The following is a 27,500-nucleotide window of genomic DNA, read 5'->3' on the forward strand; positions in this document are numbered from 1 at the left end:
GAGTGGATGATAGCCCTGAAGACGCCTAGCAATGATATACCTTTAGTGGTAGTATACCTTTAGTTAAGTTATACCTTAAGAGTCTTCGTAGCGCGCTAAGAGACAATGTTATCGGAAAATGCAGCCCAGGTATGATGCGTATTTGATGCGTAATGGAGATTCCAAAGCACTCTTCTTTGGTCAGAACCATGGAGAGCGATCGCGGATTTACTTTTAACAATGCAACAAAATATTTAAAGAGCATCAAGCTATTAAAATCTATATTATGTATACGCACATATAATATAACAGTACGCTATATTAGTCAATATTTTTTATTAGGTTAAGCAGTGATTGGATAACGTTTTTTTATTATTTTATTTTATTTAACGTTTTTAATTGAAGGCCCACCCACAATTGGCCTGGCCCATCCAAAACTGGCGGCCCATCATTTTCCATTTCAGCTGTCTAGATGCATATTATTGATGAATGCGATGTTTGAAGCTCTCACAAGCACAAAATGCAGGCATAGAATATGTTAATAACATTTTTATTAACGCATTTTAGACGAACAAAAACAGGTAGGCTAAGCCAAAGACTGAGGCTACAATATCCATAAATAAATGTTCACAAATACCATTGAAAGTAAAACTGAAAACTGAAACACACAGTAAACTTAACCTGGGCTTAAAAAGAAGGTTAAAGGGTGCCACTTGTTGGTAAAAAAAAAAAAAAAAAAAAGTAGCCTAATACAAGATAAACGCAAAATATGCATTTGTATAAGAAAATAAAATGGCCTGCATTGTTTAGCCTACACAAATATACCCATAAAACTAACACAGGAACCTAAATCAGATACAGTAAGCCTAACTTGGGCTTAAAAGGGCTATAAGGTGGCCTAAAACAGAAGATTAGCCTACTTATTTTTAGCTTTCCTCGCGCTGTGTAGAAATAATATTGAATCAACCGTCCCTGGGTTGAGACGGTTTCTTCTTGCCTCTATGACACGACCTGCGGAGCTGAATGTGCGCTCACTGGCTGCACTTGATGCTGGAACGCAGAGGATCCTCCTTGCCAGTGCACGAAGCCTCGGGAAGGTGGGTGCTTGTCTCTCCCAAAATTCAAGCAACCGGTCCTCGTCACAGTCATCCAGCGTAAAGTGTGCAGCACAGTAACGCTCCAATTCGTTCGTCAGGCCCACATCAGCGGCATCATCGGCCCATTCAGCGAAGTCCACTCTAGGTCTTTTCTCTCTCTGACTTTCGTTAGTGACGTCTATGGAAGGTAAAATAGCACTTGTCAATAATGTCATTTACCAGCATTAAATTGAAATATCCCATTCATCATTAATAACGCAGCCACTTACCCTCGCCTGTAGATGTCTGTGGTGCTGTAGTGCTTGAAGTCTCAGGAGAGTCCGCGGCTTCAAGAGACACAGGGTATAAGAGGTTGCCAACGATTCTGTGGAGATTTTTCCTTTCAGTCTCGGCCATCATTTTGAGACTTTTGTAGCGGGGGCAGAGGAATAGGGCGATTTTGTGCGTGTCTGTGAGGATTAACTTTTGATGGAGTAGAGAAAGTGCGCGCGTACGGAGCAAAGCCATGTACTCTGGGTCTCCAAAGACTGGTCTGCAGTGTGCGCTCAGATTGTAAAACCACAGCATCACTAAATACAGTGTCGGGTAGTCCTCTCCCTGCAACTCCTCAGATGCTTTCTTGAAAGGCTCCAAGAAATCTATCACGGTTGTGAGCGTGTTTTGATATATGCCTTCCATGCGCTCTGACTGCCCCCTGCTTTCGAGTAGCTCGTTAATTTCCCTGTATTGCTTGCTCACAGATTTAAGCATGTCAATTTTGCTATTCCAACGAGTCTCACAATCTTGGACTAAGCCATATGGGAGAGCTGTGCTTGCACTGGCTTTTTTAAGATATTTGACAATGCCCTTGCACGCGTCAATCATCTCCGTTACCTCCTCAATGTCAGATCCACTGAACGTATGTTTCAGAATTGTGTTCAGAACATGGGCTGCACATGGTATCCAGTGATAATTTTTTAGGGCAGCTTTAATGTTAGAGCCCTGGTCACTCACGAGCACCACTTGATCAAATGAGATCCCGTAAGAACACAGCTGCTCATTAATCTGTTCGTGGATGTTGATTGCTGTTTTGGGCAATGTGGAATCGAATTCCACTGTGCACATAACACGGCTTGCCAGCTTCCAATCCTCTGTGATATAATGGCACGTTAAGACAGTGTAGGACCTTCTGTTAAAATCATCAGTCCACATATCAGTCGTTATTGCAACCCCTCCATTGTCACGCACCGCTGACTTCAGAACCTCGGATAAGGCTTCTTTCTCGACCATGGCCTGTTTTTTAGCTCGATCACAGACTGTCTGCCTATGAGGAAGTACTCCATTTGCGTCGACTGAGCCATAACGTGCTCCAATGTTGATGAGACCCTGGGCCACTTTCGTAAAACCTTCCCCCGAAACAATATCAAAGGGGCGCAGGTCTGTGCAACAAAAGTCCACGCAATAATCCACAAATTTACTCTTCACTTGAAGAGGAATTTTCGTGTGGTCAGGGCGCATAAAAGCATCTATAGTTTGTGGCCTGGGTTGGCCTGACGCTGCTCTATTCGGCTGTGATGGCTTACCGGGGCCGCACTTGTGACGCGCCATGTTGGTCGTGCCAGTTTTGTGGCTATCAAATGTGTAGATAGCATCGCAAGAAGTACACATGACAAAGCCAGCACGTTGGTCATCATCTTTTATTACTTCGGCAAATGTCTCCCACACTTTGCTTTTTCTGTTTGTGTATTTGCGGAGCTTCCACTCCCCAGTCTTCACCTTTTCTTTTGCCGCCTCCATCTCTACCTGCAGACTGAGCTCGTGCGTCATCTTCGCGCCAGTTATTCAGCCAATAAAGTGTAGACCTATGTATTTCAAAATTGTGTCTAGAACTATATAAATTACAAAGGTTTAATTGGCATCTTTATTTCAAACGACCCGACCGACCGCGACCCGAATATCATTAAAAATATTTTTGGATGACTCGTAACCGCGGGTAACCGCGGGTGACCGCAGGCACCCGCTCATTTCGGATCAACCCGCGCATCACTGACACACACCCACACACACACTCACACTAACTCTACCCCTAAACCTACCCATCACACACAACTTTCCATTTTTACATTTTCAAAAAAACTTTAATTACTTTATTTTTATGATTTACAAATGAGGACGTCCCCAAAATATAGTTAAGTACACACACACTCACTCTCTCACACACACACACACACTCTCATACACGGACACACACACACTCAATCATACTCACACGCACACACTCTCTCTCTCACACACACACACACACACACTCACTCACTCGCGCACACTCACAATCACAAACACACACTCACTCTCACACTCACTCACTATCTCACACACACACACACACACACACACAGAGAGTGAGAATTCAATGCAATTTTCAGTTGAGAGAGAGAGCGCAGAACAATTTTTTCTATCAACTCCAAATGAGATTTTTCTGTCTGGCCGAGACGTGATGCAACTTTAAGAAAGCTTAGCGGAATAAATAATTCACTCTGAGGAGAGTTTTCTTGATGTTCCCTGATAACTGAACGAACTGAATCTTTGCTGGATCTCTGAGTGACTGAAGCCTCTGAAACACAAGCGCCGTCTCTGTGAGTGAGACGTTACAGGAACACAGATGTGAAAATCACGAGTTCTGAATGTTTACGAGCTGCTGAATCATAATGTCCTTCATCTCATCCGGTTTATTGTGTTATGAAACGTACTGTAACTTTCACAGCTCAAAACTTCCACTAGAAAAACAAAAAGGAATTTATTGATTTTTGTTAAAGTTTCAATGCTTTCACAAAGAAGAGTCAGTTGAGTTCAGTGAAATAAAACACGACACAATACAAATCTAAGGTCATGGTTTAGTGAAACGTTAATTGCAAATATACTTATTTTATTACTGAACATTTATTATTTGTGTGTTTGTATGTGTATTAGAGCATTGAGTCATTAGTGTCGTAACATGCTTATGGATAATCTTATTCTAACTTTCCATCATCCATCCATCACTGTATCCATCCATCACTGTATCCATCCATCCATCATCCATCACTGTATCCATCCATCATTGTATCCATCCATCATCCATCCATCCATCCATCACTGTATCCATCCATCACTGTATCCATCCATCCATCATCCATCACTGTATCCATCCATCATTGTATCCATCCATCATCCATCCATCCATCCATCACTGTATCCATCATCACTGTATCCATCCATCCATCATTGTATCCATCCATCATCCATCCATCCATCCATCACTGTATCCATCCATCCATCATCCATCACTGTATCCATCCATCATTGTATCCATCCATCATCCATCCATCCATCCATCACTGTATCCATCATCACTGTATCCATCATCACTGTATCCATCCATCCATCCATCACTGTATCCATCCATCATCCATCCATCCAGCACTGTATCCATCAATCATCCATCCATCCATCACTGTATCCATCCATCCATCATCCATCCATCCATCACTGTATCCATCCATCCATCCATCCATCACTGTATCCATCACTGTATCCATCCATCATCCATCCATCCAGCACTGTATCCATCAATCATCCATCCATCCATCATCCATCCATCCAGCACTGTATCCATCAATCATCCATCCATCCATCACTGTATCCATCCATCCATCCATCATCCATCCATCCAGCACTGTATCCATCAATCATCCATCCATCCAGCACTGTATCCATCCATCCGTCCGTCCGTCTGTCCGTCCGTCCGTCCATCCATCCATCCGTCCATCACGGTATCCATCCATCATCCATCCATCACTGTATCCATCCATCATCCATCCATCCCTGTATCCATCCCTCCATCCCTGTTGTTAATGTCAGTGAGGACGCCCCCTATGTAGACAGCAAGGCAGCTCATTAGGTTTGATAACTGAAGCTGTTAAGTGTAGTTTAAATGCTCGACGCGTGTGCAATGATCAGACTCTGTACGTGTAAGCGCTACTGACAGCGTCTTTAACTTCAGTCTTCTTTAATCGCTTTAAACAGACACTCGTGAAAACCTTACACTGAAATCACCTCCGCCACAGTTCAGAGTCTCGCTGAAGGGCACGATTAAACATTCAGAGCGGATCCACGGACATCCGAATCAATCTCACGCTTTCAGAGAGAGCCAGAGCGCGCCAGAGACAAAGAAAGATGTTCCGGACTGTCATTTGATCCTTCAGGTGAAAGAAAATAATGGAAATTTACTCGCAGGTCATGAATAGCGCGACTGTAATGATGTCGGCCTCTTCATGAAGCCAAACCTCTGGTTCTGAGAATCAATCGCTGTTGAAGAAATTACAGAAGCTTTATCTATCGGGTTTATTCGGTCTGTTAGGCAGAACTTGGCGCCCAACGCTGGGACAGACGGTTTAATCAGCAGAAATTACAGGTTGAAGAGATGATTAGTTGTATGGAGCTTTCCAGGTGTAATTATCGCGTCTGGATCAGTGAAGGTCGTGCCGTTATGAACAGAAACTGCCTGCGCTGCAAGCTTATCATTAACTAAAATGAAAACCATTAAACACATTTTTGTTCATTCAAATAAAGCTGAATTCTGCTTATGAGAAATATCTAACAATCTTTATATATATATATATATATATATATATATATATATATATATATATATATATATATATATATATATAAATATACACACATACTTACATACATACATGCATATCGTGAACCATCCAGAACAACTAATTGAATCAAACTGAGGCATTTGAATCATTTTATTCATGATTCTTTTTGTGCGATTCAATTAAATAAACCTGTTCATGAAATTTTGATATTTTTAAATCAGGCTACATAATAACTGGAGTTCAAGACTGATTTGTTAGTGTTTGTGAAGGTTTTTTACAAATTACAAAAAAGAAAACACCAAATGTGAGTACAAATTGGCTTTGGCAAGTATATAAATCTATTTGTATATTAATTTGACTTTAAATATATATATATATATATATATATATATATATTCATTGAAATAAAGCTGAATTCTGCTTATGAGAAACATCTCACAATCTTGCATCAAATGCTCTTCATGTGCGATGTGTTTATGTGTCAAGCATGGAAACTTGTGCATCCCTCACGTTGCTTTAAAATGTTAACTGAAGCTTCTCTGTTGTGTCTCAGGTCGTGTCCTGCGTCTGAAGATGTTTCGTGAGGATCACGGCTCTTGGATGACCATGTTTTTCAGCACGATTCTCTCGCTCTTCATCTTCTCTCACATCTATAACCTCCTCCTGCTCATGAGCGGACAGATGGGGTAAGAGATATCTCGTCTTACAGACTTTTTAAAAGAGTTATTCCTTCATTTCCTCTTGGCAGTCATCAGGAATTTAACAATATTTGGCTCTTTATTCCATTAATGATTCTTTTATGCTTTTTAGGAAGCACCTAATAATTAGTCGTAACCATTTAGTGATTCACAAGTCATTGCTATGCTGACACTACTGATGACTTGTGAATCACTAAATGAGTCGAGAACCGCTGACTGATTCGAACAAAAAACTGAGCGGTTCAAATCTCTGAGTGTGTTTGAGTCTAATTCATGATTCGGTTTGGGTGATTACATTTAACAAACTGGCAGATTTGTTTGTTCGTAAATCAGGCTACATAATACCTGAGAGTTCAAGACTGATCTGTGAGTGTTTTTGAAATATTTACTATAATATATAGATACAGAAGCACCAAAAGCGAGTTAAAATTGGCTTTGACAAGTATATAAATCTGTTTTGTAATTTATTTATTGTATTTTTCTATATTTTTTTCTTTATTTGTGACTTATTTTACTGATGTGTGAATGTATGTATTTAAATGCATATATCTGTGTGTGTGTGTGTGTGTGTGTGTGTGTGTGTGTGTGTGTGTGTGTGTGTGTGTGTGTGTGTGTGTGTGTGTGTGTGTATACTGTGTATATATGACTGCAAACATAAATAATACATACATATCGTGAACCATCCATAAGTATAGCTTATATATATATATATATATATATATATATATATATATATTCAAATAAGTATAGCTTGTGTATATATATATATAGCTACATAATAACCATAGAGTTGACTGAGTGTTTTTGAAAAACTCATTAAAAAGAACCAGCTAAAAGAATCATTCCTGATTTAGACTCCACTGATCGTTCTGTGTTATTGTTGTTGCGTGCAGAAACACAACAGAAAGCACTTACTGAGTCGAAATTAAAACATCCTTTCCGTCGTTGCACTGTGAATCTGAATAAGTATGTTTCTCTATTCTCGGCCCTGTTCTTCATCCTCTCTGAGGAATTGAATTGACCAGCCGTGCATGAGTCCATTAAGCTTTAAGCACTTTTAAGCACTGACCCGGGGAACCAGCGTCTTCAGTCTGCTTTACATTATCAGCAGGAACAGAAGATCAGCACGTGTGCGTACAGTCAACCGTGGGCCGTTTGAGAACACGCCACCACTTCAATTTCACACGACAAGATGGATGCCTCACTTACGGGTTGATTCGCCATCTAATGTTCAGCTCTGCACACAGCCGATGCTTTCACATTACAGACGACTGTTCGGAGAACGACTGCACCATTTTTCTGTGAGATTGAATGTTGAGTGATCGTTCCACCATACATCTTCTCAAGGTTAAACACGTGGCAATCCTGCCGATTGTTTCTGGGCATAAAAGCAGGATCAGAATGAACACACACTAGTTTGACTGATCAGACTCTAGTTTGACAGAATCCGATACAGTCATGAGGGCCAGAAACCTTCGCTGTTTTATTCAGTCATCGAAAACTTTGATGAACAAAGATATGAAGATAGCAGATGGGCATTATTCTCAGACCTTTCAATCGCTGGTTTAAGAATGGCTGAGGTTACAGTGACTTTAAAAAGTCTCAGAGCAACTATTAGCAATATCTTCTAACCAGATCATAAAAGATTTCATCCGAAGCTGCATAATCTGTGTGTTTATGAGCAGAACGCTAAATCTGTCAGCTTTCACAGAACAGACTCAAAATATCTGAGCGAGAAACCTAGAGCTGTCTTCTCAGTTCTCAGACAGAATCGTTACTAGAATACAACTTGTGTGTGTGTGTGTGTGTGTGTGTGTGTGTGTGTGTGTGTGTGTGTGTGTGTGTGTGTGTGTGTGTAAGTAGTGCTCAGACTCAACAACTGATTCCAATATGTGTGTATATATATATATATATATATATATATATATATATATATATACAGTCACACAGACATACATTATTTCCCTTCACTGTGATTGGCTACAGGAAGTCTAATAAATGAATAAATGTGTTTGTTTAATTGTTTTGCTGTTTTTTGTTGGTTGTTTTGATGTGTTTAATTGCTTTGATGTGTTTGGTTGATGGTTTTGATGTGTTTAATTGTTTTGATGTGTTTAATTGCTTTGATGTGTTTGGTTGATGGTTTTGATGTGTTTAATTGCTTTGATGTGTTTGGTTGATGGTTTTGAAGTGTTTGGTTCATAGTTTTGATGTGTTTGGTTCATGGTTTTAATTGTTTTGATGTGTTTAATTGCTTTGATGTGTTTGGTTGATGGTTTTGATGTGTTTAATTGCTTTGATGTGTTTGGTTGATGGTTTTGAAGTGTTTGGTTCATAGTTTTGATGTGTTTGGTTCATGGTTTTAATTGTTTTGATGTGTTTAATTGCTTTGATGTGTTTGGTTCATGGTTTTGATGTGTTTGGTTGATGGTTTTGAAGTGTTTGGTTCATAGTTTTGATGTGTTTGGTTCATGGTTGTAATTGTTTTGATGTGTTTAATTGCTTTGATGTGTTTGGTTCATGGTTTTGATGTGTTTGGTTCATGGTTTTGATGTGTTTGGTTGATGGTTTTGATGTGTTTGGTAGTGTTTGGTTGATGGTTTTGATGTGTTTGGTTGATGGTTTTGATGTGTTTGGTTGATGGTTTTGATGTGTTTGGTTGATGGTTTTGATGTGTTTGGTTGATGGTTTTGAAGTGTTTGGTTGATGGTTTTGATGTGTTTGGTTGATGGTTTTGAAGTGTTTGGTTGATGGTTTTGATGTGTTTGGTTGATGGTTTTGAAGTGTTTGGTTGATGGTTTTGAAGTGTTTTGTTGATGGTTTTGATGTGTTTGGTTGATGGTTTTGATGTTGATGGTTTTGATGTGTTTGGTTGATGGTTTTGATGTGTTTGGTTGATGGTTTTGATGTTGATGGTTTTGATGTGTTTGGGTTTTGATGTGTTTGGTTGATGGTTTTGATGTGTTTGGTTGATGGTTTTGATGTTGATGGTTTTGATGTGTTTGGGTTTTGATGTGTTTGGTTGATGGTTTTGATGTGTTTGGTTGATGGTTTTGAAGTGTTTGGTTGATGGTTTTGATGTGTTTGGTTGATGGTTTTGATGTGTTTGGTTGATGGTTTTGATGTTGATGGTTTTGATGTGTTTGGGTTTTGATGTGTTTGGTTGATGGTTTTGATGTGTTTGGTTGATGGTTTTGAAGTGTTTGGTTGATTGTTTTGATGTGTTTAATTGCTTTGATGTGTTTGGTTGATGGTTTTGATGTTGATGGTTTTGATGTGTTTGGTTGATGGTTTTGATGTGTTTGGTTGATGGTTTTGAAGTGTTTGGTTGATGGTTTTGATGTGTTTGGTTGATGGTTTCGATGTGTTTGGTTGATGGTTGTGATGTGTTTAATTGCTTTGATGTGTTTGGTTGATGGTTTTGATGTGTTTGGTTGCTTTGATGTGTTTGGTTGATGGTTTTGATATGTTTGGTTGATGGTTTTGATGTTGATGGTTTTGGTTGATGGTTTTGATGTGTTTGTCTCAGTATTTGAGTGTGTTGATCTCAGAGCAGGTGTGATGCGGTCTCTCACAGATAGGTGGCGCTGTTGTACAGTCAGACGAGCAGCTCTCTCTCCTCCGTCTGCCTCTCTCTCTGTCTCTCGCTCATCTCTCTGACTGCAGGTGTCTGATGTTTTCGGCTCTGTCATGAGTAATGATTGTTTACAGCTGTGAGGAGAGGCGACCTGTGCGAGTCCCGGCGCTCGCGGCTCAAACCCTCTCATTCACACACGGGTCTGATGCTCGTGTCATTATATTCTCACTGTGACTCTGATTCACTCTCAGAATAAACGTCAGATTAACCTCAGAGTATCTGAAGTGTGTTTACAACGGGAACCTCAGTTTCTGCTACGGTTACTACACATATTGTGATCATCGCTTAGTGACATTTTGATTGTTTTAATGACAGTGTTCAAATACTAAGTTACTACTCTCTTACTCTAGAGCTGGTTACCATGTTAATTCATCTGTTGTTAGACACACACATACAGTAGAATATGTTTGTCTTGTGTTCATGTTTGTATGAGGAAATTATGTCATATTTCATCCCAAATCAAAAGGAAAATCGAAATCAAATCAGAATTTGTCTGTCTCTCTCAGCATCTGTTGCCTCTCATGCTTCTCATTAGCCCCTTTCACACAGAGATTCCGGAAAAAACACGGATAAAGTGACCCGGGATTTGACCCGGGTTCATTTGATTTTGGTTCATTCACACTGCCAGTGATTTTCCGGAATCAGAGAGCGCGTTCACACACAACCCGTGTATGTCCCGGAAAGACACGTGACATCGATGTGACTTGTAATGTCTCAGCAGCGTCTTCAGTTTGCTAATGAGCTGCGATTTCTCTCTCGAGAAACCACGCTTGTGCATTTATTTCTCTGATTCGATCATAAAATTGCGCATTTCGTACCGTTTCACAGCTGGCGAACGATCCCGGCTTCAGCGTCATCACTACGACACGGCATTATTACGGCTTTTGTTCACACAGCGCGCGTCCCGGGACTGAACACGGCAATGTTACTAGGTCCCCAACCCGGCATCGATCCCGGCATTAAACCCGGGTCGTGTTTGCGTTCACACAGAAGGCGTTCCGGCAATTTGCCGGCAATTTCCCGGGTTCAATGCGCTGTGTGAAAGGGGCTATTGATATTCTTTTATTCTCTGTGACCCCCCCCCCCCACACACACACACACACAATAGCACCCGCTCAAACCCCCACATAACACTCTTAACAACCAGTTCTGCTTCCTCCCCCTTCACTCACACACACACACACACACACACACACACACACACACACACACACACACACACACACACACACACTCACACTCACACTCACACTCACACTCTCTCTCTCTCTCACACACACACACACACACACACACACACACACACATTCTTGTACATCTATCTTTGTGAGGACATTCATTGAGACAATGCAATCTCTAGCCGCTTACCGTAAACCTACCCATCTCAACTAACTAGGCAACCCGAACCCTGACCCTAAACCGACCCTTGACCTCATTATGACCTTATCCCTAAAACCAAGTCTTGACCCTCAAACAGGCCTTTACAGGCTCTCAGAAAGTGAGGACCGGCCAAAATGTCCTCACTTTACTCTCTTTATCCTCACTCCAATGGTCTAAAACTCAAACCGGTCCTCACAACTATAGTTGTACAAGTACACACACTCACACACACACACAGACACACACACACAGACACACACTGGCGGCCGCTCAATATGGTTGTGATTGAAATGAACATAACACATTCTCTCTCTTCATGTCATAAAAAGGCTGTTGAGAGTCCGGAAGTCCAAACGATTTCATAGCAAATTCTCAAAAATCATAATGTCCTTTATGACATAATTTCCACCTTTATTGCATCATTACTCCAGCTGCTCTCAGCATCTAGAGCCCAACACACAGATGATGATGATGATGATTACTACATCCTGTTTGATGTGGGCGGGGCCTTGAGAGGGGGCGGAGTCAGCGTTCAGCCCCTGTAACCCATCACCATCGAGGCTCAGTTCCAGGCATACATCATGTGCTAATTAAGCAGCGTTATTTAATTAAGAGTGCAGATCGCATTACTCACGGCCAATTAGAAGTCACAGCGCCGACCGTCTGAAAGACACAGAAACCAGTGCAATAACATCAGCCACATTGCTGAAAATCCCACAATGCATTGCAACAAGAATCCATCCCAATTCATCAATGCATCAACTTATCCACCTTATTTTTACGGCCCATGACACTGCGCGGATTATGGGTGTAACTTCCGTTAAGCTGTAAACAATCTATATAATAAATAATACTTTTTTTTTTTAATTGTCACTATAAGATGACATTAATCTACTCACACTTCAACCATCGAACATTAAAAGGACATTTAAAAGTGTAAAAGCTTCAACAAGGTCCTTTCAAACCCAGACCATGAATAACCCCAACGTCATGCTTTCCACAGCAATAACGGATGGGTTAGACATCACTGCAGTAATATACATAGTAATATATCTGTATTATGTAACATATGTTGCCTTGATCAAAAATGTTTATTATCTAAAACTATTACCTATTTCAAAGCGAAATCTGTCATTTTGACAGATAATAAATGTATTTACCTGTGAAAACAAACCTGGAAAGAGACGTGAGGATTTGAGGAGAAAACCGTGAGATTCTTCGTGCATTCCAGTGAATTATTAATGGGATATCATTTAATCGGGAGAACAGACCACAAATGTGCAGGATATGTTGTCCTTTATCATACTTTTACAGCGGAATGCAAAGGGAAAAAAGAAAACAGCGACTGAAAAGAGCTCTTGCCATAGATATTCTTGTTATAACATGTCACGTTAAAATACCAAGTGTTACGTTATCGTCAGTCGAACTATTATTTGTAGGGCAACCTTATGATTTGAAATGTTTCGTTTCAGTCTTTTTAATGGAAGTTCCCCAAACCGTAAGTGCCACCCATAATTCAACACGCAGTAAGATCGTCAGGAATAAGTTGGAGATAGTCTTCTAGTTATGAACCTATGGCAGCTAATGAATCAGAAGTCTTGCACTATCACAGAAAATCACTTGTAAATAATCTCAGTGGATTTTTTCAGTGTTTATTTGTGTCTGTATTTCCGTCTGGCACTTGTAGGCAGTAACTGGGCTGCAACGGGTCCAGTGTAATTGAAAATCCTGTTGGGTCTCTAGATAAATGTTGTGTTTGTGGCGAAGAGGTCCTGAAGGTGTGATGATGCTGACACCTCACCGCATAATCAATATCAGAGCGCTGAGAATATCTCATCTCCAGGCTGGTATTGCAAGGTCATTGGCTCATGGATCCAGAATGACCTTTGACCTTGAGGACTGGATGGAGCTAATCTGTTTTATTTTACCAGAAGAAGAACATTACATTTCATTTTAATCAATAGCTTGGGTTTCAGACGAAACCTAATAAATCAGACGCGCTCTCTGATAATTGTTACGATAAATCAAAACTGAGCGTCAAGGAGGTAGCGGCTTTCCATATGCAATTATTAGACTATGTAAATCTGAGGAATATTAATATGTCAGAATGACTCATGACATATTATTATTTCATACTGATAAATATGTGATTTTGCTCCGACATTTGCGTTTTATTTTGGGGTGAACAAAACATAATCAATATGTAACATGGTTCTCAATTAATGAAATATTGATATGCCATGATACATGGTCAAAATACATGGTAATACTATGAAACATGTTGGTATTTCAATGGTACTGTATTTCAAATGTATCTCCAAAAAACATAGTAGTACCATAGCAAATGTTCAAAGAAACATGGTAATTCAATAGTAGCCTACATGACTGCCCAAAAAAATGTATTATGTGGTACATGTCCAAAAACATGGTATTAACATGGGAAATGTCCAAAAAAACATGGTATTACCATAGTAAATGTTCAAAAATGGTAATTCAATTCAATGGTTATCTTAATACTATGGTGAATGTCCAAAAACATGGTATTAACATGGGAAATATATATATATATATATATATATATATATATATATATATATATATATATATATATAAACATGGTAATTCAATGGTACACATCCAAAAACCATTGTAATGCTATGGTGAATGTCCAAAAATATGGGATTACCATGGGAAATGTACACAAAGCATGGTAATTCAATGGCACATGCCCAAAAACATGGTAATAACATGGGGGATGTCCAAAACACATGCTAATTCAAATGGTACATGTCCAGAAAACATGGCATTTCAATGGTAAATGTAAAAAAAAAAGCAGTAATTCAATGGTCCAAAAAATGGGAATACTATGGTGCATGCCAAAAACACATGGTATTTCAATGGCTCAACATTCGGACGAGTAAATGATGACAGAATGTGTTATGGGCAAACAAAATGCTTTAAACTAGGTCACTTTTTTAAGAATTGGAAGAGAATCAATTTGGGGGAAGAAAAACAGTTGGACAATGTAGGGCAGGGGGCGTGGCCTGTGTGGAAGGGGGCGTGTCCAACGGTCTCTCACAGGTCAGCCCAGCTGGAGACGAGCCGCTTCCACTGTTACCGTGACAACTGCAAAACTCCCGTGGGATTAACAGATGCACATATAGGCCGAATCGTACATCAGGAAGTGACATGTAGCCTGTGTGTGTGTGTGTGTGTGTGTGTGTGTGTGCGTGTGTGTGTGTGTGTGTGTGTGTGTGTGTGTGTGTGTGTGTGTGTGTGTGTGTGTGTGTGTGCGTGTGCCTACTTAACTATATTTTGGGGACATCCTCATTTGTAAATCATAAAAATAAATAAATAAAAATAATTAAAGGTTTTTTGAAAATGTAAAAAGTTGTGTGTGATAGGCAGGTTTAGGGGTCAGGTTAGTGTGTGTGTGTGTGTGTGTGTGTGTGTGTGTGTGTGTGTGTGTGTGTGTGTGTGTTGTGTGTGATGGGTAGGTTTAGGGGTCAGGTTAGTGTGTGTGTGTGTGTGATGGGTAGGTTTAGGGGTCAGGTTAGTGTGTGTGTGTGTGTGTGTGTGATGGGTAGGTTTAGGGGTCAGGTTAGTGTGTGTGTGTGTGTGTGTGTGTGTGTGTGTGTGTGTGTGTGTGTGTGTGTGTGTGTGTGTGTGTGTGTGATAGGTAGGTTTAGGGGTAGAGTTAGTGTGTGTGTGTGTGTGTGTGTGAGTGAGGGGTAGGTTAGTGTAAGGGGACAGAATATAGAGTATAAAAACCATTACGTCTAGAGAATGTCCTCATTTAGATAGCTAAGTAAACGTGTTTGTGTGTGTGTGTGTGTGTGTGTGTGTGTGTGTGTGTGTGTGTGTGTTTTACCAGCAGCCAGACTAACCACTCAACATGATCATCACGTTAAGTGCTGTTTTACAAGCTGCTGGTACCATAAATCAACCCGTTTCTGCACTAGTAGCTGTCTAATCTAACACTCGCTGTTGCTTATAAAACTTTGGCAAATCTCGCCTTTAGTCCAGAATGAGGTTTTCCCTCGGGGAGATCCGCAGAAGTCTGCATAATTTACATCCGTGTCTGTGTGAGAGGGAACATTTACTTGCTAATTCCTCATTATAATCAGCTTGGTTTATTCTGTGTTTCTGGTTGCTGCAGTTCAGCTTTAAAAAGGCAAACGGAAACTCGTCTAAATGAGAGCAAATAATACAGCGCTGACATTCACACGTTTATTGATTTGCATTTGTTCTTGTCAATCTGACAAGCTGCAATAATCAGATGCACATTACGGAAACTTAATCATAATGTGACGTAGTTTCATTTATGCATTTAGAAGATGCTTTTTATCCAAAGTGACTTACAATAGAGAAACAGAGTAAAACAGGATTTTCAATGATAATAAATTCTTATTCATGAGGAATTGATTGGATTGTGATTGGAAAACAGGAGGGATTAATAATGTCAGCTGAAAAGTATATAAATATAGTCTATGCTGATTTTATTTAAGCATTCTAGAAGATATAAAATGTGCCGTGTTAAAGGAATAATTTTGGCAAAAAAAACGAAAATTCTGTCATTATATTCAACGTCTGTCATCAATTGTAAAACAAGTTTAAAGTTGCGACGAAATCAAAATAGCGACTGAACTTTTCCTCTGTATTGTGACGTATATCCGAGTGAAACAATGTTGGGCGGGGCTTAGTTCTATGCATCGGCTGTTGATTGGATGTTGAGATGTGGGCGTGGCTCTCAAAAACAGAGATGTGATCTTGCAGTTGATTCTAAAAAAAAGGGGCGGAGTTTAAAATATTTCAGACTAAATGATTGGAGAAGTCCTGCATACAGTCAAACCAAAAATTATTCAGACACCAGATATCATTTTTTATATTTTTTTACTAGTGTGTGCAGGACACTATAGTTCATTTATGTAAGTGAGGATAGCAGAATAAAGTAAGCTGTGACATATTATACCCAATAATTCTTCAGTAACATTTATACAAATTTGGGTCCATAAATGATCCAGACACTTTGAGCTGATCATGTTTTGCTGAAGTGTGTTTTCTTTAATTGCTAATGCTCTTTTTACACACAGACTGAACACAATGAAGCATTGCTTGGTCACTGGTTGAGCTAAACTGGTATTATCTAATTGTGTAGTTAAATTTAACAGCTGACAGATATTCAACATAATTCATGTGTGAGACAGTCTAACAGAAGGACGGACAAAACCAGTCAAATATCAACTGAGTTCTGCTCATATTTTATTACCGTTTTCTAAACTATAGCGAATAAACTGTGATGATGTGAGAAATGTTGAAGGGGCTTTCAGATTTGTGGCTTCCGAGACGGTGCCTGATTAAAATTCAGTCCTGCCTTGGGATCCGGTGAGAATGTCACAAACATCTCCGAGAGTTTCCACAGCATCAGACCGTCGGCTGGCCTGAAAATAGACCAAAGGCAAACGCACATTTGAGCAGCGACTGGAGTTTGAATTCATCAAATCATGACTAGGGCGTTTTGTTCTCCGTGAGACTCGACTCATTAGCAACATTCATATTAATTCTCACGGCTGGAACGTCTCTCCTCATCCCTGGAATACCGGCATGTCACACACACACATCAGTAATCCTGTCACGGGTCTCTTCGACTTCCAGGAACGAGGGTCTGTGCACCTGATGTTCTTCCCAGCGTGACTCGCCTCATCAGGGCTTGCTGTTTCCGTCAGGAACGTCTCATTCGAATCAACACGTGACCTCATTTTTTACCACGCGTCTCATATTTCATAAACTGGGCTGCTGTAGAACTATAATTAACAGAAGAGACTCTGGGGGATCGTTTGGATAAACCGCATGTGTACGAGCAAGCTGTTGAACATTATCTAGTTCAAATGTTTGTGTGCGTGTCATATATATATATATATATATATACTTTAAATCCACTGTCAAATCATGGTACAGTGATGTTATCAGATGTTACTTTGATATGTAACTTCAGTGTGGAACTGAATGAATAGCGTATTCATATGACATGATACATGTTCAAAAACATGGTATTGTCTTGGTAAATGATTAAGAAATATGGTATTTCAATGGTACATGTCCAAACATCATTGTAATACTATGCTGCATGCCCCCCCAAAAAAATTACCTTGGGAAATGTTCAGAAAACATGGGATTTTAATGGTACATGTCCAAAAATTCAATGTTACACGTCCAAAAAACATGGTGCATGTCTTAAAACATGGTATTATCATGGTAAATGTTTTAAAAACATGGCACGCCAATGGTACATGTCTAAAAAAACATGGTAATACTATGGTGCATGTCCTAAAACATGGTATTATCATGGTAAATGTTTAAAGAATGTGGTATTTCAATCGTACATATCCAAAAATCATTGTAATACTAAGTGCATATCCAAAAACATGGTATTTACATAGGAAATGTTCCTAAAAACATGACATTACTATAGTAAATGTTCAAAAACATTGTAATCCTATGTTGCATGTCAAAAAACATGCAATTACAATAGTAAATGTTCAGAAAACATGGTATTACCATGATAAATGTTCAGAAAACATATCACCACTATGGAAGATGTCAAAAACTTGGTAATACCTTAGTCAATGATCAAAAAACATGGAATTTTAATGGTGCGTGTCCAAAAATGATTCGCTACGTGTCGAAAAACATGGTATTACCATAGGAAATGTTTAAATAGTACCATGGAACATATCAAAAACATGTGGTATTTCAATGGTACATACATAGGAAATGATCATAAAAACATGTCATTACTATAGTAAATGTTCAAAAACAGTGTAATCCTATGGTGCATGTCCAAAAAAAGACTTAATATCTGTGAATGTTGTCACTGTGTGTCATTTGTGCTGCTGAGCTGATGTGACTGTCAGGTTACCCAGCAGTTCTGCATTAAAATTACAGCCATAATGAATAAATGAAGACATGAGACACTAATCAGAGAGAGAGAGAGAGAGCCTCAGCCACTGCCATATCGCACCATTCCCCTGCATGTAATACTGTAAAACCGCACCAACCTAAACTAGTTGCTCTGTTACACACACTAACACACCCGTGAGCGTCGGACGGTTCCCGTATGATCGATCAGCTCGATGCCCTTGGTGAACGACTCCCAGCGGACTCGAGGCCAGGCTGGCCGTGGGCCACAACCACAGGGTGTGTGAAACTGACTTAATGCACCAATAAATCTTCGTTCTAATCACAGCGACTTTATCGTGTGCGGGGGGAAGGTGATTTGGACAAGCGCTCGAACGCACAGAATACAGATTCAATCTCACGCATTATGAGACAGTAATGACAGCGGGTCCAGCGTTCGTTTGCTTTACAGATTAGCTGTAGATTAGTAAGCCATGAACGTGTTTAGGATGAGAGCTTGCTCTTGACTCTTTACAGGATGATCTATAACCAGGGTCGGAATTTGTAATTTAATATTTAAAATGCAATTTTTAACTAATTTGATGTTTTAATTCATAGTAAAAATCCTTACTTGAATATAAAATAACCTTTAACTGAAATGAGAAATATATATATATATTTCCGGGTTTATCAGAAGCGGAAGTCGTCACAGTTGTGTAAACTTCTATAGCGGTGAATAAGGCACTTAATGCAGACTTTCGGTCTCGTGGACTTAAATTGCGCGTGCTCGCCGAGTCTACGAGTCCGTAGGCTAGAGCTGTAATCGGGCCTTAAAAGTTCGGCCCGAAAAGGCCCGAGTCCGACAGAGTTTGGCCCGAGCCCGACAAGTACATTTTGATTGACAGCTTTTTAAAAGCCCGAACCCGTTTACAGCCCGACTGTCCAAAAGGCCGTCTATCAGCAGTGATAAGAGTGTCGGAGATTAGCGCGGACACGCGCTTCACACCGCGAGCCGGCACACGCACCACTCGGCGGAAAAGGGAGAGAAAGAAAAAAAGAGACTGCGCCGCACGCACACAGCACCTTTGTCTTTCGTAAAAAAAGGAGTAATTTATACATTTTTTAACATAATTTATTCATGACTAACGGAGGCTAGAGGCCACTTGGAAGTTGGAATCAAAGAAATAAAATAAGTCCTCCAGAGACCAGCCTCCATTTCACCTCCTCAAGATCCATTTTCACGCTAATCTAAACACATCACCTGACCGCTCATTTACCACGCAACCCGAAGCGCGAGCCCGAGCCCGGCCCGAGCCCGTGTAAAATAATAGAAATTAAGACCGAACCCGGGTTCCGTCGGGTCCCGTCAGGTTCGGGCAAAGATCTTCAGCTCTACCGTAGGCCGTCCCATTCAGCATTTTAACGCTCTGAAGTGTGCTCAGCAGCGCCCCCTTTGTACCCTTGAAGCGGTCTTCTGCATAGATACAGGCTCCACACACTTTAACTACCCAGGAATCCTTGCAAAAGGCCAATCAGACAACGGATGGGAGGAGATTTCGCTCACGGACAATTGTTGACATGGCTGAGAAGAAAATATTACGTTTTTATGACATAGGTGTACATTTTACCAGTTGTTACCTACAGTTTATACAAACAGTATGGTCATCGAGCAGTGGTTGATGTCTCAAACATAATAATAATGCGTTGAATAATACGATCACATTATGATTCATTAAATAAATAGATCCGAATGTCAGGGCTTTACCCAGCAAACACATTTGCGTTGTGGCAACGTCTGTGGCACGTTGCATTTCTGCTATGGCAACGCCGCTGTCTACGTGCTCGCAACATTGTAACAACGTAGAATTGTAAGACGCGACAGGGCTGTAGCAACGTTGCTACGCGACATTTAGCAACTTAGAGACGACGTTCTGACAATTAATATTTTTATGCTAGATAGGTCTATAGATATCCCCCACGTAGCATGTTATGTTTTGTGGTTAATTTTTAATTAGTCATATGTTATATAATTATATACTTTTTAAATATTGTTTATCCTTATTATTATTTATGGGCCTAACCGTAAATTCATTATAATCAACACCTGCAAGTGCACACTTTGAAGAGTAAAAATGACATAGAAGGTTAGCTAATTCAACTTTATTAAAACTGCATATGGTAATCAAATTGCAATTCCAAAAGTCATACATTTGTGAGAAAACAAAACAGGGAGTGGATTAACGTTAACTAGCATGAGAAAATTTAGCAAAGAAACGAATGAGATGACAAATTAAAGGAAAAAATAAACAGTTTTGCGAGCAGTTATAAACATTTTCTTTTTCTCTGTGCGTTTCCAAAAAAAAAAGAAGAGGAAAAAGCATTAACGTACAACAAGTAGGCTACGCTACACGCTGAAATCAATTACTTAACATTAAAGTCATTTTGGTTTCATAACTTTTGGCATAAAGTTATTAAATATTTGTCATACCTGACCAGAAGATGTTCATATAAATGTCACATTAGACAAGGAAGTTGTAGGTTGTGTTTGAATAATTATGTATCTTATTTAGCTGAGGTAAATTAAACGCAATTCTCACGTATGGATTGCTCGATGAAGAATGAGAGACGGCCCAATGCTCAGTTGAAATGTAAAAGGCTGATTGGCGCTTCAGGGCAGTGACGAGTACATGTGTCGTCCAGTGGTTGTCCACACACCCTCGGCACAACCTTAAGCAATGGCCCTGAACGGTGGTTCAATGTCAACATTGCGACAACGCTGGAACAACCTTCACCACACAATGTAGTTATAGCAACCTTTTGGCCATGTTGTAAAAACGTTGTTCGAAGGTTGGGTACGTTGTGCCAACGTTCTGTGTTTGCTGGGTACTGAGTCATTTGGAAACACAGTATGAATATTGAAACCTGTAGATTCATCTGAAGCTCATGCACATTTTCATTATGTGTTAAAAGTGTAATCTTAGTTCAAATGGAACGTTATGTATTGTTATGTACAACTGTATACATCATTTAAATGAGCATGATGTATCTATTGTCTAATGCCCATGTAACATGCACAATATCAAAATATAGAACTGTAAAGCAGGCTGTGTAGCTGACTTGGAGATGAGACGTCGGAGCGCAAAAATGTGATTTCTCCTGTCCAACAACAACCAGACCGTTATCTCCGGCGTGACGATCGAGTCTGTCCCAACAATACCTCTCAATGCGCCCTCGTGGACTCGCGCCAAGGGCCCTGTAGGTCTGCACTACATGACGTCACCACAGTGTGGACTCTGAGGAAGTCCACAAGTCCGGAGTGTGCCATCTGGGACAGGGCCTAAGAGACCACTGTAAACATATTCTTCGTGTTCCCATTCGCTCAAATAGCAAAAGAAAAACTCCACAATAGTGTTTTCACAACTTTCAAGAAGAGTAAAAAAAAGAGATGGATTGATAACGGAAGTCAGAAGAGAGAAAGATCAACTTTTTCATCAGCCAAACAACCTCACATACAGTGCTATGCATAAGTTTAGACACCCATGCTAAAGTTGACTAAAAAGAGGAATAAAAAAATCATATTTTGGAAATTGAACTTAATGCCTTAATTAAAAAAAATTGGAAAAATCCAACCTTTAAGGACACCAATTTTCTTTGTGAATGAAATGCATAAGTGAGGACACCCCTAATTGGGACATGGGACACCCATGTAATTTTTTTAAATTAAGGCATTAAGTTCAATTTCCAAAAGATGATTTTTTTATTCCTCTTTTTAGTCAACTTTAGCATGGGTGTCTAAACTTATGCATAGCACTGTATATATATATATATATATAAACTCAGCATAGGCCTATGATGAACAGTGCTAATGAGGAAAAGCTCGTTAAAACATGTTCTCCTTTACAGAATAATGCCGTTATTATCCGTAACGCGGTTCAGAATGAGACCATAAACCCAATCCGCTTGTCATTTGTCCACAATAGAGTTTGCCTTGTTCAGCGTTTCCCGCCGCCTGAAACCCACGAGCTGACGTGCATAAGCAGATTAGCGAGTTTGTACCTGTTCAAGGCCTGTAAACACTTCTGACGGCATAAAAGCAGCGTAAAGAAGATTACATTCGCTCGCTGTCACAACATGTGAACGCTTGGCTGTGTTTTTGGATCATTTTCTGGAAGCCATTCATTCCCTGAATGCATTATAAAGGCCTCTGAAGTTCATTTGTGTTTGTGATGACGTTAGCGTTACTGAAACACTTTATCCAGACACATTTGATCATTTATGTTGGAGTTGTCCTCATTCAGTTTGTTTTTGGATGGATTTCTGTTCCTTTATTAAGGCTCATCACGCTCAGCTTTCATCTGTGCTTTAAAAATGTGTTATGTTTTTTTTCTTATCATAAGGAATAATAATCTGCTTCTTCTGTTGGCTAAATTCAGTATCCATAAATGTAAATTTAGAGGAAACAAGCCTTTGTTTTGAATTTTAAGATAAAAAATTCAACAATACCAAAATACAATAGGCTGTTGGGTTTGAAAAATAAGAAAGCTGCAAAGTGCGTTTCAATCTGTAAACATTTTCACATTTTTGCTCAACTTTTAAATGTGCGTTGTGTAATATTGAGGAGGATCTGTTGACAGAAATGCAATATCATGTACATAACTATGTTTTCAGTGGTGTATAAAGACCTTACATAATGAACCGTTATGTTTTTATTAGCTTAGAATGAGGCATTTCTCTCTACACACACCGCGGGTCTCCTTACATCCACATGTTTCTACGGTGGCCCTGAACGGACAATGTTTCGTCACTATGTTGTTCTTCGTGCAAAGAAGCTTCAGCTAAAGTCAGCGAATAAAACACTGACACAATGATGAACAAGTGACAATAATATTCTCAATAACATCTTTTTACTGAATAATAAAGTAAACATAATTTCTTAATTTATCTTTGTGAAGAAACCTCATTGTTTAACTGGCTACTCTCTGCTGTCTCAGACGACGACATCACTTCCTGTCGGCCACCATAACTTCTGTTGGGTGCAGTTCACAACCTCACCACTAGAGGCAGCTAAAACTCACACACTGCACCTTCAAGTTTGTCACTTTTTCTTTATGTATGTCTTCTTTTGTTTGTTTGTTTACTCAATGTGCTCCCGGACTGTAGCTGTAATTCTTTATCCAGCGAATGTCACGTCTAATAAGCGCGTTTGGAGAAGCGAAGCGCCACTCCTCATGATGTGATCAACAGTGACTGACCTGTGTGTGTGTCTCTCCACAGTCCTCACATGGTGACGGAGTACATGGGCATCAGGAACGAGAGCTTGATGAAGATCGCTGCTGTTGGGACGTGGATGGGGGATTTTGTGACCGCGTGGATGGTGAGACTACAACCTGTTTAAAGTCCACATGAAACGACATGTTTCACTTCCGTAATTGATCGGGATCGAGTAAAACGTGGTCGTTCTGTACGAGAATGGTTGAACAGCTTGATGGAGAAAGTATTGCATTTTGATGAAAGATTTACAAAGACAGATTTTCAGGCTTTCCCAAATTGAGGTTTGCGAGCTTGTGAAAAGCTAATAATTAATAAAAAAATACAAAAAAATTGATAAATAATTTAAAAATAGTCAAAACTCAAAAAATATTTTTTTTACCTGCTATAATTGTAATTATTTTATTTTAATAATTTAATAATTATACATATTTAAGCATTTATATATATATTTGAACGGTGTTAATGAGGAAAATGCCCGTTAAAACACATTATCACAGTCAAAAAGTGTGGTATTGTATTTGTTTACCCGCTATAATAAAATTATCTTATACATTTATATATAACTAATATATTTATAAAATAAATTTGAAAATTATTTTCCTCTAAATGTAATTATTTACTGATCATTGGTTTATTTGATCATAATATGCAAATTATAGTTGTGCATTTCAGTGATTTTACCATGTTTTTTTTATTTTTATCAAGGTAAACTCGATAAAAATCAAGGTAAAACTAATTTATCTACACAAATTGTGTTATTTTATTAGTTTAGCTGCATGTCATGTGACCATTAACCCACATCAGAGAAATGTGAACATGCAAATGATAAATTATTAAAATATTTACTTAAAAATTATCAGGGGGATTTCAGGTCAAAGGCTGGCAATAAAGTTTAGAAAACTTTAAAATATTGTTCACCAATGAATCGTTCTCAAGTAACACCAGGGATGCATATTAAAGTAAAAATGCTGTATTTTGATTGCATGTTGACTGTAGCAACTTTAAAGCAGCATGAAATTGTTTTCTGAGAATTCTTGACCTTGACGAACCTTCCCCGCCGGGTCTGACGAGCCACTCAAATGTTCCTGTAATTATTTGTTGGTAATTGACTCTGGTGGAAAAGCGGCGAACGTTCCCAGAGGGAATGTGACATTAGAGATCGCCTAAACCAACAAACTCCTCGTTTAGCCCCGAAAACTCTGCGATAAAACCACAGAGAGTTCGGCACTTCAAGAAAGCAATAATATCCTCCTTAAAGCTGCAACCGCAAAACAGGGAAATTAATAACGCTTGAAAAATATGATTAAAATGATGTTCACTCACACTGGAAGCCATTAATGTTGCATTGCTTTGTCCCGTTTACACTTTATCTTCAACAGTGAAATAATTTTACATACAGTATAATACATTTGGTAAAGCTTCACAGTAAGTACAGTACATTAATGAACTAACAATGATAATTACAATTAGCGATTATTAATCATAGTTAATGTTAATTTCAACATTTACTAATCAATTATTAAAATCAAAAGTTGAATCTGTTAATATTATTTAATGGACATGAACTAACATTGAACAGTTTTTAATTCATTCAATTGAAAAAATATATTAATCACTATATTAATATCACTATATTAATTTTTTAAGTACAATTAAGTTGGATGTTTGAGTCATTTCAACTTAAATTACATTAAAGTGACTTAAAAAAATTGCATAACTTATTTTAATGAGTTATAGGAATGTAAAAACATATGTTGTCATTACTTATTGATAATAAACTTTTACACTGTAATGGCACCTTATTATAAGTGTCACCATAGTTTTGTATAAATGTGCACATGTGGTTAATTTTGATTTATCATATTTTGAAAATGATTTATGAATTTGAAATGAGATATGTGATTTTTTTTTTAGTAGTTTTAATATATTTAAATAACTTCTTTTGAACCCATGTTGGCTTTAACTCACCGCAAGAGTGACGTTTAAACTGACAGCTGTCAGTCAAATTGATTGACACACTGTATGTACTTCAGTTTTTCTATACCGTCTGTTTGTAAACTATCAGCACTATTATAAATGTTGACAATCGTGGCGGAGAAAACAAGTTTTTCCCAAGTTCACTCAAGGACACGCAGGAAACAAACATCTTTCCGACAGCATCCGGCATCAAAGAGCTTTTCTCAGTGACACGCGAGTGCAGGTGTAGTTCGGATCTGCTGGTGTGTGTGTGTGTGTGTGTCTTTCGGGACATTAGTATTCCTGTGTTCAAACTGCAGCGATGAACAAAAGAGAAGAGAGGAGGATAAAAAGAGAGGGATAAAACGAAGGAGTGAGAGAAGAGAAAGACGAAGGGCGAACGAGCGTCTCGAAGTGCTGAATCGAGACATTACCGACGGCGTATTAATTCAGTCCTTCATCTCGTCACAGGCTGCGGATTGGCTGAGACGTGATGAAAGATTTACAGATTTATTTCACTTTCTCTTTCCCTCCCCACAGTTTTCAGTCTTTCTTTTCTGAAGGAAGGGATCCGTCATCTGACCTTAGACAGGCTCACTGCGCAGTGCGCTCACTCTATAGGGCATTACTCTAGTGCACTTGACAAACACAGATGATGCATAAACCACACAGATTAGAGGTTTGTATATGGCATAAGGTAAATTTATTATAATGACATGCATATAAATATATTTTACATATTATATTTATTTTTTTATAGATTTAAATGAGTGCGGTCAAATCGATTAATCGTGATTAATTGCTATAACATACAAGTTTGTGATTATGTGTGTATAATGTGTATGTATCTATATATACTGTATGTGTGTGTGTGTGTGTGTGTGTGTGTGTGTGTGTGTGTGTGTGTGTGTGTGTGTGTGTGTGTGTGTGTGTGTGTGTGTGTGTGTGTGTGTGTGTGTGTCACACACATACATATATATAAATATTAAATAAACACAATTTTTTATGTTTAATGCAATTAATCACGATTAATCGATTTGACCGCACTCATTTAGATTAATCTTTTTTAGATACTTTTTATTTTTTTTATTATCCTAATTTGTCATAATCAAAATGTAGTGGTAAATAACTATTGAAATAAAAAAATAATATTTACAAGTATTTAATATGCAATTTTAGAATAGTTAATTTTATAATATACTGTAGTAAACTAAACTAAAACCAAAAAAAAATAAAAATCCTTACTTAAAATAAACGTTTCCTGCAAGGAAAAAGAAAAACTCTTTTTTTAAACTAGTTGCCAAGGCAACATTTCTCTTTTCATTTTCATTTAAAACTAAAACTGAAATAAAAACTGTATAGACATATTTAAAGAAAACAAAAATGCAACAAAATTACTAAAGTTAAAATGAAAATGGAAAATATAAAAATAAAATAAATATAAAAATAAAAGCTAATTCAAAGTATTAATACAATTATTATAGTAGCCTCAATAATACTAAAATAATGATTTGATTTAATTGACAATAAATAATTTCTAACTGTAAAAAAAAAATTCTTACAATAACATGCACTGACTAAGAAATGTATTAGGAAATAAATTATATAATAAAGAAAGTTAAAACAGATTTATTACATGAAAATATTTTGGAAATGGAATACCCTTTAGTTGGTTTTTACCGTTTTAGTATAATTTATATACTATTATATTTTTTTTATATTTATTATTTTAATATTTTGTTTTCACTTTAATTTCAGTTTAAGTTTTAGTAATTTTAGTGTTATTGTCATTTCTGTCACTATTATTATTTGTATTATTTAATAATAATATATGTTTTAATTATTTTTATTATTATTTCTTTTTTTATTTAATTTCAGCTGTTAAATATATTTCATGTCACACATTTTTGGTTTTATTGTTTTAGTTTTAGTTGATGATAAGAACCCTGACACTGTG

General features: G+C 38.3%; 1 protein-coding gene across 2 annotated transcripts in view; it reads left to right on the forward strand.

The window, feature by feature from the left end:
* The window catches only part of tmem117 (transmembrane protein 117), a 58,730-nt gene that overhangs the window by 15,454 nt on the left and 15,776 nt on the right, over nt 1-27,500 (forward strand). For both annotated transcript variants that reach the window (XM_084397177.1, XM_084397176.1), the window contains exons 3-4: nt 6,258-6,390; nt 23,591-23,690. In XM_084397177.1, coding sequence (XP_084253303.1) covers nt 6,258-6,390; nt 23,591-23,690 — 233 coding nt within the window. The remainder of the gene's footprint in view (nt 1-6,257; nt 6,391-23,590; nt 23,691-27,500) is intronic.

Source organism: Rutilus rutilus (genome assembly GCF_951802725.1).
Source record: "Rutilus rutilus genome assembly, chromosome: 23".
Lineage (NCBI taxonomy): Eukaryota > Metazoa > Chordata > Actinopteri > Cypriniformes > Leuciscidae > Rutilus > Rutilus rutilus.